A 12,375-nucleotide genomic window follows, 5' to 3' on the forward strand; every position below is an offset into this window, starting at 1 on the left:
CACTCAGAAATGAGGTGTAAAGCAAAATCTGTAATTAAAAAAAAAAAAAAAAAGACTGTATCACACAGAAAAATAAACACAGCCCTAAAGATCTAGAGCTCTCTGCATTGCTTTTGCTCTGCCCTGAGAGTGTATAATAATTCATTCTATTAAAATCGAGTTAATGGTTTAATGAATTTAGGTCTCATAATCCCCAGTAAAGTGAGTAAATACATCTTTTCTGACTTCACGAATGACAAGAATGGTCAAGTTAAGCAACCCCTTTGTAACAAGCCATCAAGTCAGAACAGTGTGTGTGAGATGGTATTACACACAACTTCTGACATTATGTTTTTTGTATGTTTTGGACATGTAAGTATTTGTGTGTACGGCCTGAGACCTGTTAAATAGTTTAGTTTTCAAAGATCCTGCTGATCTAGTCCTGTCAAGGATTATTATGTACTCCCAAATATAGGGACACCTTGGTAATATATAGGGACAATAATATAGTATAGGGACAATAATATAATATGTAGGGACAATAATAATATAGGGACAAGTTGGTAATCACCTTGACAAGGTTGAATTGTAGATTTCTGCGCTTCTTCTAACACGCTCTCACAAGTTGCTCTTCTAAAATGGAAATTTCATTTCATTCACCTAAAAGTGAAATTTCAGGGGGGAGGAAAGGCACTTCCATTTCTGTAATCTATGTGTCACTGTCCTGCAGAATTTTTCTCATTAATCACTGTTGATATGAAGCACATGCAAAAACATGTACATTTCTTGACTGTCTGCTGGTTCCTTATCTTTGTGTCTTTTACTGTGATGTTGTAGAGCTTGGATCATATGGAAACCTAAAATATTATGACACAATGACTGAAGAAGGTAAGAAATACTTTAGAATTGTTTGTATCAGCTTCTTTCGAAGGCTTTTCTGTGTTTACTTTTTATTTCATTTTTCATTGTTCTGTTTTCAGTTTCTCCATTTTTGAATGATTCCTTTTTGCATGACCTCATTGACAGTGCAATAAGCTTTGGTTCTTTTTTTCTGGTTTTTGTTTTCAACTTTTCAGTTTTGCTACTTTCAGATAAGGAAATACAGCTAAAAAAGAATGTACATGCAAAACCACACTGATAAGTTACATATTGCAGTATAGTATGAATTATAAATGCTCATTTTGTAATATTTTACAGTGCATTTAGGAAGATTGTTTATGGATATTGAAATCACTTGGCTAAACCTCTTGGCTTGAGAAAAATTATGTACTGACTTCAGTTTACTGTATTACTCAAAAGTAATGAATGAATTCTAAAAAGTAGGCATGAGTATTTGTGGAAAACTAATTGCATGCTTAATTGCAACGCAGAAGGTATTCAACTTAAAATCCTGATTCTAACAATACAGGAAGGAAGTAATTAGGGTCTAAATCAGGGCTCACTGAAATCTTGGGGAGTTCTTCGGCTAATAAAAAGCATTACAGTTTACTATATTTATTCAGGAGTGCAGTTCCTTAGTTTCTCCCACATTTTCAGTCCGAATTCATCAGCATTTCTGTAATTCAAAATTTTCCAGGCCTGAGTCCTGAGTTCTATAAGATCGAGGCTGTTGTCCAACTCTTTGACTAGGATGCCTGGCAGATGTTGTGAGTGCTCAGATAAGTAGTTAGTGGCCTATCTGAGGAGAGAAATAAGGTTGAGATCTGTTGAAAGGTTAACTAACTATCCCTACTTATTTTTAATGCTGAACATAAAAGGTGAAGAGCTTATTTTCTCTGTATTTATAAACACAGTCATATTCAAGTTTAGATTATAGTTTAGGTTGATCTTGATATTAAAAAGGTTTATAGAAAACCTTCATTACAGACTTACTCTTGGTTGCGATTGGTAACTTTTGACTGCTTCTCATTTTCTGTATGTACTGCTGCTGCTCAAATAAGTCCATATTATTCTGGGGCCATCTACGAAAGATGGTTCCTTCTATCATTGACAAATGCTGGTTTCTTCTGGAGCAGGCATGACCATCAACTTGTAGGGCAGCCCAGTAGCACCACCCTTAATTGCACAGATTCACTGTCTGATTCACAGGGTTGGTTCCAATATAAGAGATAATTCTTGACAGGAGATTTTACCTGGCAAACATCAGTCTCTGTGTTGTGTAAGAACACTTCTGAAGGACCCTAAAGTGTCTGAAATGAGTAGTCAGCAGAATCAATTAAGATAGAGCCACCAGAAATAAAGCTTTTGCAGTATGTCTCATCTCCAGTTGAGCTGTGAATGTCATTTCTTGTTCTAGCCTCAGAGTTGGATGTGTTAAAGTTCTAATATTTTATTCCGTAGTACTAAGCCTGCCATTTCAAAAGCAATTTCTGCATAAGTTGTCTTCGGTTTTTTATAAATCCTATTATGTTAGTTAAATATAGTTACTTGTGGGAAAATATCCTTGCAAGTATGCTATGTATAATATATGTACTTATTATTACTGTGCCTACACTGAAGTAATGCTATTAATATTCAATGTCACCTCAGAAAGCCCTCCTCATGAATAAACAATCAAAGAGCATGCTGTAGCAGTAGCTAAAATCCAGTAGCAAAAATCTTCCAGTAACAAAAAGAAGGAAGGAAGCTCTTTGTCTGAAGAAGTATTAACACTGACAAGAGCCTATGATACAATTTAGCTTAAACACAACTGTCACCATCATTTTCATGTCTTTCATAAAGCAATAATGAACAGAATACCTTAGAAGTTGCAATTAGATCAACGTGCGTTATATTTTCAGTTCTCTATTTGAATATTCAGAAGTATAATCCCTACACACTTCACATCACACTTATTTTCATCATCCCTTTCACGCTTTTTTTTCTTTTTTTTTTCTCCTTGAATTAGGTTTTTATACATCTTCTGCAATAAGTTAGCCACAGAAACATGTAAAACCAGTTGCAGATTTCTAGTTTTTTCTAATGTCATACAACCTTACCCCGGGACCTCCAAGCCCTGAGTGGAGAGAGGCAGCAGATTTTTCGTCCTCTGGTGGAGAAGCACAGGCACATCTATTTTTGTAGGCAAAAGTGGCAGGTGGCAATAGCAGATACAGCCAGAGGGCCTCTGGGCTCCATGTTTTTGAAACTGATCTCCATTTTATTTGCTTCTGTTTGGTCAGAAATTTATATTAATTGCTGATTAATCAATTGCCCAACTTAAAGAAGTGATAGACCCTACCGGATGGGAAAAAACCCTTGCAGTAGTCCTGTGCTGTCAAGTAACCTCAACCAACAGCCTAGGACTTGACAAAACTACATCTATTTTCAGGTGGCACTTCTGCAGCAATTTACAGTTCAAGCTGAAATCACATGAGATGAATTTCCACAACTGATCAATTGCCACCCCTCAGATGTGTTCCACAACTGGGCACCAGCAGGACTGGAATGCACAGTTCTGACTGCTCAGCAGCCACAGATTTGGTGTCTTCTGATACATGAAAGCTTAGCTGTGGTGCTGGTTGTGCATAGATGTAGTAGATTGTGTTTGATCTGAGACTGAGAAGTAGACAAATTGTAAAGTCTTAAATTTTTAGACAAGTGAATTTCTGAAGATAAATTACTTTTCTGTAAAATCAGAGGCTTCTCATGCAAGGAATCTGTAGTCTGTAATTTAGATTGTAGTCCAAGGATTGCATTTTTTTAATATATTCATGATCAGCAAGAAAATCTCTTCCTTCTGATGCCAGCTGGAGTTACTCATGCAGATCAAGGTGTATGTATTACACAATACTGATTTGTTTGCATATATTCAAATATAACCAATTTAGTTTTAAGCTACCTTCTTTGCTAATCATCTGGCCTTGATCTCTTGTTCTTTCAGAGCTATTCTTTCTAAACTAAAATGAACTGCAACATTTGTCAGAGCTCAGCAAATCTAGATTAAATAAGTATTTTCTGGAACGAATATCATATTTCAGGTCTGTGCTGTCAAATATTTTCATCAATCTAAACACTCGTGAAACCAATTGCTGTGAAAACTATGCTTGGGTATAAAAACCTACAGCATATAGGAAATACACACTTCTAGCTTCTCCTAGAACAATAATGATAGCATTGAATTCCTGTGGGTTATTTTAATGACACCAGGAGTTGAGAGAAAAAAGACATGCAAGATCTGTGCCTAAGTCAAAATTTGTGGGGCTTTCTGAAATTTCCTGGGGTGGTTCTCTGTCCATGTGGGTCTGTCCTTCCCCTTTGCTGAACAAGGTCTGATTTGGTTTGTTTGAAACTTATAGACAAAAAGGGAAGGCAAATGGAAAGGGGAGTCATAGGCCTGTGTTCTTTTACTTTGCTCTGTCTTCAGACAGACTGGTGGTACTTTTTTTACAGCAATGAAGCTTCAGTTCAGGAGCTTTCGGTACTTGATTTTATGTCTTTTAATCATTTCCTCCCCACTGTTTAGTTACCTACACTGAGCATGATATGCTAATGAAAAGATAGGGGCTGCTGGAAGGATAATACTGCTTGTTAGGACTTGGTGATGTTTTAATTCTTTCCAAGTGATTTGTTATTGATGTGAGAATTCCACTTCCAAGTGAATGGTAACTGCTAGTCCCTATGTACTGTGCATAAGTTTCTGCACATATAAAGGCTTTAATACATGCATTTGAACCTATTTCTTGTGATGGTGTAGTTTCTGATAATCTTTGATTTGTGAGAAGGGAAGAGAGGATTTCTTTCTTAACCAACGATTGTTTCTTGTATGTCTTTTATTTTAACCTGGAAACAGTGATCTGTTTCTGTTATCCAGCTACCTGTGTTCATCCATGACCAGTAGTATTTTGCATTGCTAATCAATTATGTGATTCCACTGAAATATATTTTGACCTTAAGCCTGCTGTCTTTTTTATTTCAGTGTTTTTTGTTGATTTTAGTGTTTCAACTTTTAGTGTTGATTTTCAGTGTTTCAACTATTTTCAGTGGAATTTTAAACTGGAGATGAATAGCTAAAAACTGCAAAACCTCTATCTAATAATGCTATATACTTTAGTCAACAACTTATACTTTAAAAAAGAGAAAAGAAGTCCTACAAAGCAAAACCAATGAGGATGCAATAGAGAAGGGCATACAGCATCTGTCTACAACACATGTGCTATGATAAGCTATCCAAAGAGCTCTTACATAGCCAAATCAACTAAACTGGAGAAAGGAGTGAATTTGTTTTGCTTAAGTTTGCCTACTTTGACATTGCCTAGTATGAATGTATCATTTGGAAACACTGATCAGTGAAGAGCAATAGGACTTGGGACTTTCTCTTAGGAGGAGATGAGTTGTCCTGAAGGCAGCTGTATAGTTAACCTCATGGGAGACAACATGGTGAGATGGAAGTTTTCCTTTGAGAAGCTGGCATGGAAATAATTTGTTCTGAAGATTTCATCATTCCTATCTGAAGTATCAGTAGAATTTATGGGGGCATACTGAGTGCAAAGTGACAAGATTGACCACACCCACAATAATGTGGTGTATGGGCTCATCATAAATTCTGTTGTACTGTGCTACTAGCTGAGACCTGAAACTGTGTGTATTTGTTCGTAATATCCATATTCATCTGTATTCATCTTCTCTTTAGCCTCAGATCCTACATCAGTAGTTTTTTAGGTGGAACTTTACTGACTGCTTCAGAAGAAACGTTGGATTCCATTTTTTGTTCTACTTCTTGCAGAGTTCGCAAAACGGGAAGAAAAAAAAACAACAAACAAAAAAGCGTTAGTAAGAACATCAGATAGTGTTTAATAGAGTTTGCTTTTGGGGAGGGATGGAAATGGATTATTAGCAGTGATTTTTGGATCCTAAGCTATGACAAACAAACTTTGCCTCTCAAAATATCTGCATCTGAATAATAATAATGCTTTCTTTTAGGAAAATTCAAGGAGAGGGCCTCAATTCTGCATAAGATCGCCAAAAAGAAGTGCCAGGTAGAAGACAGTGAAAGGCAGAATGGAGCTGCTAATCATGGTGAGTGCAGCCATGCAGATCTGTTGTGTGTTCTTGAGACTGTTTTTCACTGTTTCATTTTGCTTGTAAATCCTTAGAGGTTAATTCCTCTATTGCTTCGTTTTTACTGTCTTGCTAAACATATTCTGATTTCCTATAGAAAAGAGAATGAAATCTGAAGATAGTACAGGAGTTAAGTGCAAGATGAGAAGGTCTGATTTGCAGGTAGAAAGCCTCCTAGGAGGACTGAAGAGATAAATGCAGTACAATGATTTTGGACAAGTGAGGAACTTGCAGAAATAAAGATGCAAAACTTACCTGTCAAAATTCAGTGAGTTTATTGAGTTGTGAAAGGTTGATGCAGGGGCAGATTGCTGCTGTTGTTGTTCTCTGTAATCTGCTTGTTCAACCCATAGGTCTAAAGAGAGTATTGACCAGTATGACTAAGCTCTGTGGTTTCTCCATGTCTGCGATACTGAACCACTTGCACAAGTAGAGGACAGCAACACAATTACAGTTAGCTCAGCCCCAGTGCAGTGTTGTTAAAGGAAAAGTTTTGTTAATCAGTTCTGCAAAATAAACACCATCCCCACAATCCGAACAGATAACTGAGGTAGTCTCAGGTGATTTATAGCATTACCAGCTCGTTTCTTAGTGGTGCTTTGCCCTGTTGTTCCATGTACTGAATCCAGCCATACATGCATATTTTACCTATTCAGAGGAAACAATGTTCACCAGTTCTAATTTTATGGAGCTCTAAAAGTTTTCTAGAGAGTAAGTGAAACCTGTCAGGAATTTCACACAAGTAGCTTCTACGTTACAGAGTGATGGGTATAGTCTCTGTAGAACAAGAACCACTGCTCTAGGATTATATGTGTTCTATGTAGTACACCCCCTGCCTCAAAGAGAAACAACCTTCCTATTTAAGATTTTATTTGTGAGTCTGCTAGTTGTTGAAAGTCATTTAAGCCCATCTGTATTAATTGTACAGAATTAGCTCACAGTGGCTTTTCACTGAGGGCAAGAATTTGTCTTCTACTTCAAAAGTTCCTATACCAAAAGGAAATCCATATTATCCTTTGTCTACCATGGCATATTCTCTGCATTAGAAAACCGTATGCAAATGTGTCTGATAAAAGCTGAATCATTTTCTCAAATGATACTTTTCCTGACCTCGTGCTATGTTTAGACAAAATTTACTTCCTCAGTCGAGCAACTGAATGGGACACAGTTGATAAACCATAATGCTGAGTGTGGGGTTAAGAAATACTGAAATAATTAAAGATAGTCTTGGCACTCAGCTTTGGCTGTGATCTCGGATTTTTAATTTAGAGGAATCTCTGGGTAGCAGTAATGTAACTTGACAGCTGTATTTACTTACGTTCATAAGAGCATACCATAATGCACGATGAACTTGTATAAGACATTTCTTATTGCTATTCCCCATTACTTCAAATTGTCCAAGGGATTTTTGGCCATTGACATTTTCATCTGGCACATACCGAAAGCGGTGATAGCTGTTTGGAGAATTCCAAGATAGACTAAGTCAGAAAAAATTTGAATAAATGTTCTGTCAGAAACTGAAGGCCCAGTTTTATTCCTTTAATCCCTTGTACAGTTTTGCACAAGGGCAATAGGATTCTGTTTTAAAGGTCATCCATTCATTCTTATCCTGTATTTTTGAAGAAGAAGGAACTTTATTACAGTTTGGAAGTAACTTTCGAAACTGCAGAGGTTAGTGTGTTACAGAAGTTATTTCTTCTTGAAAGCAACCCCTTACTTGCATTCTTCAATGTGTAGAACATTATATATTGTAGTTACCTGAAATGTTATGCTCAGTTTAGCATAAGGAGCGTGCAGTATTGCAAAGAATGTACATTTTTCTAGAACACAGTTCCCACTACGATGGCTTCTTCAAACACAAGTTTGCTACTTACAAGAAATTGATTCAAAGTGTAGTCAAACAAAAGCCAGGATTTTGGTCTCTCTCTTTTTAAGGTTTGTCCACCATCAGTATTTGATGATTTCAACAGGCTAAATACGTGACTGCAGTTTCACTAATAGATTTGGTTTTTAATACTGTGTTGTTTTCTTGCTCTTATTTACTGATAATACCACAGAGAAAGGTGCAAAAGTGGAAGTTGCAGTAACACCACCAAGCGATTCAGGACCAGTGCAGAATGGAATTGCCCATAATGTTGATGAGGAGGTTGGTGCTTTTTTAATTCTGATTTTTGTTTTTATATCAGTAAATATATTGCATGCTTGATTCTGCTTTTCACTGAAAAGATGCCTCTTAGGAGCAAAAAGTTGCAAATAGGAAGTCTACGATAAATATAACCTTCATTTATTACTGAACACAATATATTACATTGTGGTTTGCTATATGTAAGAACTGAAGTCTGTTTGCACATGTATCTCTTGTGCCCAGTGCCCTTCCATGTCAGATAAGATAGCAGTCTAAAATGTATTCTTTTAGGAAATGTGTTTGTGCTCATCAGATAGCATGTTCACATCATAGCGAGTGGAAATAGCTTGTCTGATTATCATGATATTGCACAGAACCTGTTCTCTTACGAAGGGAGCTTGTCACACTGTGCTTCATAGGATACTTCAAAAGTAGGTGAAAACTAGGAGCTGAATGCAAGTGTGCAAACTTTTCCACTCTGCCTTCTGTTATCTTGAGGCATACAAAATTAAGTTTTAATATGGTATCGTAGTGTTTCTGTGACTCTTCTTGTATATGGTTAAAATCTAGGTAGGAAGAAATGAAACATTTAAATTGAGTTCTTTTAGCATGTAAATTTATAAGTAACTCTGCAATTCTGTGTAACTCACACTGTGACTGAAATGGCTGTATGAATGAGCTGGTTTCTCTCTAAAGTCAGATTTAATTTTCAGGTGTAGCTGACTGACAAAATAGGCCTTCCCGTGGTCTTTCATAATGACTTAATTTTTTAAAATGTCACTAGTCTGACCTACAACCCAAGTAGGGAAACAAGTAGAAAAAAGTGGTGAATTGATTTTGCTAAACTTGAACACTGCTTTTAGGCTGAACCAGCCAAACCTATACAGAGAAAGAAAGTCTTATTAAAAATAGTCTGTGACATAGAATTTGGTATAATGATTTTGTTTATATGTACTGACATAAGAAAGTTGCTTTAAAGGTGCTGAAAAGAGGTTTATGCCATAGTATGATCTTCCCCATAATACTAATGAAGTGAACTGTCTTGCATTTACAAACAGAAAAATCTTGCAAAAAATGCAAGGCCTCTGTTTTGTTTTGGATCGTGCAAGGCTTAGGATTCAATATTTTAGCTGTTTTCTCTTGCTTTATGTTTGACAAAAATTTTTGTCCAAATTAGAGATCATTCTGCCTTGTTCATGGCTAGAATATCACTGTGGATAAAATTCTTTCCTAGAAAGGTTCTGCAAGACATAGGGAAAAAAAAAAAAAAAAGAAAAATGATGTCCAAATAACAGTGTTTGTTTATTTCTGTTGGCAACTTTCTAAACACTGTTATCCTTTACAAATGGTATAATTTAACTGGAACATAAATATATCTGGATTATGTTATCCACATCCATGGTGTCCACCTTTGTGCCTCTGTCTGCAAGACGCTGAAAAAAAAAGAATGAGTCTTCTTGAAAAGTGTTTTCTTTACAAAGCTAGAGGTGGAGTAATGACATGATGGCTATGGCCAACAAGAGGGGTTAGTGCACTGCATCAGGCAAGAAGGCTTTTTAATTCTTTACTGTTTGAAGATAATTTTGGTCTTTGAGAACAGAAATGGAGAACCAGGATCTGTCCATAGAGATGGATGGTTTTTTATTTCCTGAGTAATTGAGTAATGATAATGAGTCTGCCATAGATAGAACTTAGTAGAACATTAAATTACATTTTTGTTGATACAAGGTGTACAGACTGACATACCGCTTAAAAGATCCGTATTATTCTAATAGAACATTACTCATAAGTAAAAGAGTTGGGTAAAATCTGTGGCATAAAGAATCTCAGCAGTCCACTTATATTCCTCATTAACAGTCATCATTTTAGGGTAAATTAGGTCATTTAACTTCAGCAAAATACATAATAAAATCTAAAGCAGTGTGGTTTTCCAAGTTCTGTTCACAAATGCCAGTAAAGGATAGCATAGCCTGGTGTAACCTGTTTGGAAAAATAGTCTGTGCGATATATGGTAACTCTGATAGACTCTAAGAGTGCTCAGTAGCTTAACAAGGAAATTGATCTTGCTCTGCCACATTTTTTGTACTGAAACCGCTCAGTGAAAACAAAGAAGGAAGAGTAATCTTAAGCAATCATATTTCACAGCAGTGTCCTTATGCTATCGTTTGGCATTGTAATGAAGTGGTTCCTGAGCTTGTTCAGAAATCAGCAAGGTCAGGCAGCCTTGTCCTTCAAGATAAAGTTTTCAATCTCAAACAACTTCAGGATAAGGAGGGAAAATTATTGTAGGAGTACATTACTCAGCAATGCTTTCTTCCTTTTCCTCCCATCTCCATTTAGATATTTTAAAATTTTGATGAGGGAGGCTTTTGAATTTTTTTGTTAATTTCAGCAAGTAAGTATTAGGTTGCTCTGAAAATGCACTGTGCTGTATCAGAGGTGGGATACATTGTTTATCACTGTTAAAATGACAAGATGGAGCAAGTGGTGAAGCTTGTAACTGATGGAGGAGTGATTCTGCATTTTTAGCTCCATCAATCTGAAAGAAAGGATTTAAAGTATCTGCTATTGCAGAAGAAAATAGCAGTCTCCTAATAACATTCTGAGATGGCTCATGCTGGATCCCTCCCAAGTGGCCTTTCTAATTTTGTCCTCTTCCAGTGATAACCTGACAGTTGCTTCTATCTCAGTCTGCTTCTCTAACTGATATGTTGGAACTTATTTTATAATTTGAGTATATGCAATGGAATTCTGAAAAAGTTGTAATAAAAATAGTCTACTCATTCATGCTATGTGTGTAACAAACAAATATTGATCTCTGTGATACTTAGGTCCCTGCTTCACTGAGAGGCTCCCTGGCTAATCCCTCCTGTACAGAGAGCTTTCCTCAATTCATTGCCTAGGTTTTTGTGCACAGTTTCCTGGTACGCCAGGAATGTGGCTTCACCCTGAAGCTAACACTTGCTTTTTTTCGATGAACAGTATATCTAATTTCTTTATTTCTAAATGAACAACTCTGGAACATGGCGTCACTAATGTTTTCAGTGTTTCAGAAGTCTGTCTAAACAAACTTATGAACCACTTATGAATCATTGAGATACTTGAAGTTAATAAAATGCAGCGGATCTTAAGCAAGCAGTTTAAGAACAGAAAGGGAGAGAGAAAAGAAAAAGAAAAAAAAAAAGACAATACAAAAGTAAAGGTCAGGAGACACAAAGCAAAGAAAAACAAGATCCTCATCTACTTCCACTGACATCTAAAGGAAGTGTGCTTCCTGTAGAGGAAGAACATTCAACCAAAGCTTGGTGAAATGTGAAGTCTGAATGTTCCTGATACATTTCATCCTCTGGCTGCTTTTATAGGTGTTCATCACTTCAGGAAGCAGGTAGGAAAAAAAAAAAAAAAAAAGTACAAACTCGGTACTCTTCCCCTTCTTTCTATTTAGTATATTGACCTCATAGAGTCTAAAAGGATTAGTACTGGTTATAGAGTTATAGAGTTATAGACAACAACGGAATCACATAAAGCAGCATTCAAAAGACCTTGTTATTTGATGAAGATTAGAATTAAAGGAGGGGAAATGGGTCATTACACTGCTGGGACTTTTTTCTACCTTTTCCAAACTTTATGCAGAAACTGCGTAACCCTAGGAAGTGGCATATCTTCAAAGACAATGGTATTAATGCTGAAAGCACCTTTTATCAGGGAAATAATACTGAAGGCATGGGATAGTGTGCCAGCTAGACCCTGACAATAGTTTATTTTCTGTCTTCCTCAAGAACTAGCTTATTACAGCTCAGTCTTGACTAACAAATACTCTTGAATTTTGATCTTTTTGTACAAACATTCACTATTTTACCCTGAGAATGTCATTTTCTTCTGGTTTGGTAGTACAATTAATTCTGATGGCATGAATTTTTTGAAGCAAAAGAAATTCTGTGGTTTCAGAATTTGGAAATGCAATATAAGATTTACTTCTCTGCAGTCTGCTTTTTGTGTATACCCAAATACATGGTTCATAAGTGTTTGTTTGTTTAGACAGGCTTCTGAATCACTGAAAACATTAGTAACTCCATGTTCCAGAGATGTTCATTTAGAACTAAAGAGATTAGATGTGCTGTCCTTCTAGAAGAACCAGTCTGCAAATATGTGTCGGGGGAAAAAATACTGTCCTGAAAACTGTGGGCTACGCTATGGGTGTTTCCACACAGTATGTCATTGAGTATTCCTGA

The 12,375-nt window shown here is 36.4% G+C and overlaps 1 protein-coding gene across 5 annotated transcripts in view; it reads left to right on the top strand.

Moving 5' to 3' along the window:
- SLC24A2 (solute carrier family 24 member 2) overlaps positions 1-12,375 on the top strand; it is a 111,132-nt gene that overhangs the window by 74,846 nt on the left and 23,911 nt on the right. For 4 of the 5 annotated variants that reach the window (XM_052700495.1, XM_052700497.1, XM_052700496.1 and 1 more), the window contains exons 5-7: positions 817-867; positions 5,881-5,976; positions 8,076-8,164. In XM_052700495.1, coding sequence (XP_052556455.1) covers positions 817-867; positions 5,881-5,976; positions 8,076-8,164 — 236 coding nt within the window. The remainder of the gene's footprint in view (positions 1-816; positions 868-5,880; positions 5,977-8,075; positions 8,165-12,375) is intronic. The other variant, XM_052700499.1, reaches the window with a different exon arrangement.

The sequence above is a fragment of the Tympanuchus pallidicinctus genome, unplaced genomic scaffold, assembly GCF_026119805.1.
Source record: "Tympanuchus pallidicinctus isolate F22 unplaced genomic scaffold, pur_lepc_1.0 scaffold4, whole genome shotgun sequence".
NCBI classification, from domain to species: domain Eukaryota; kingdom Metazoa; phylum Chordata; class Aves; order Galliformes; family Phasianidae; genus Tympanuchus; species Tympanuchus pallidicinctus.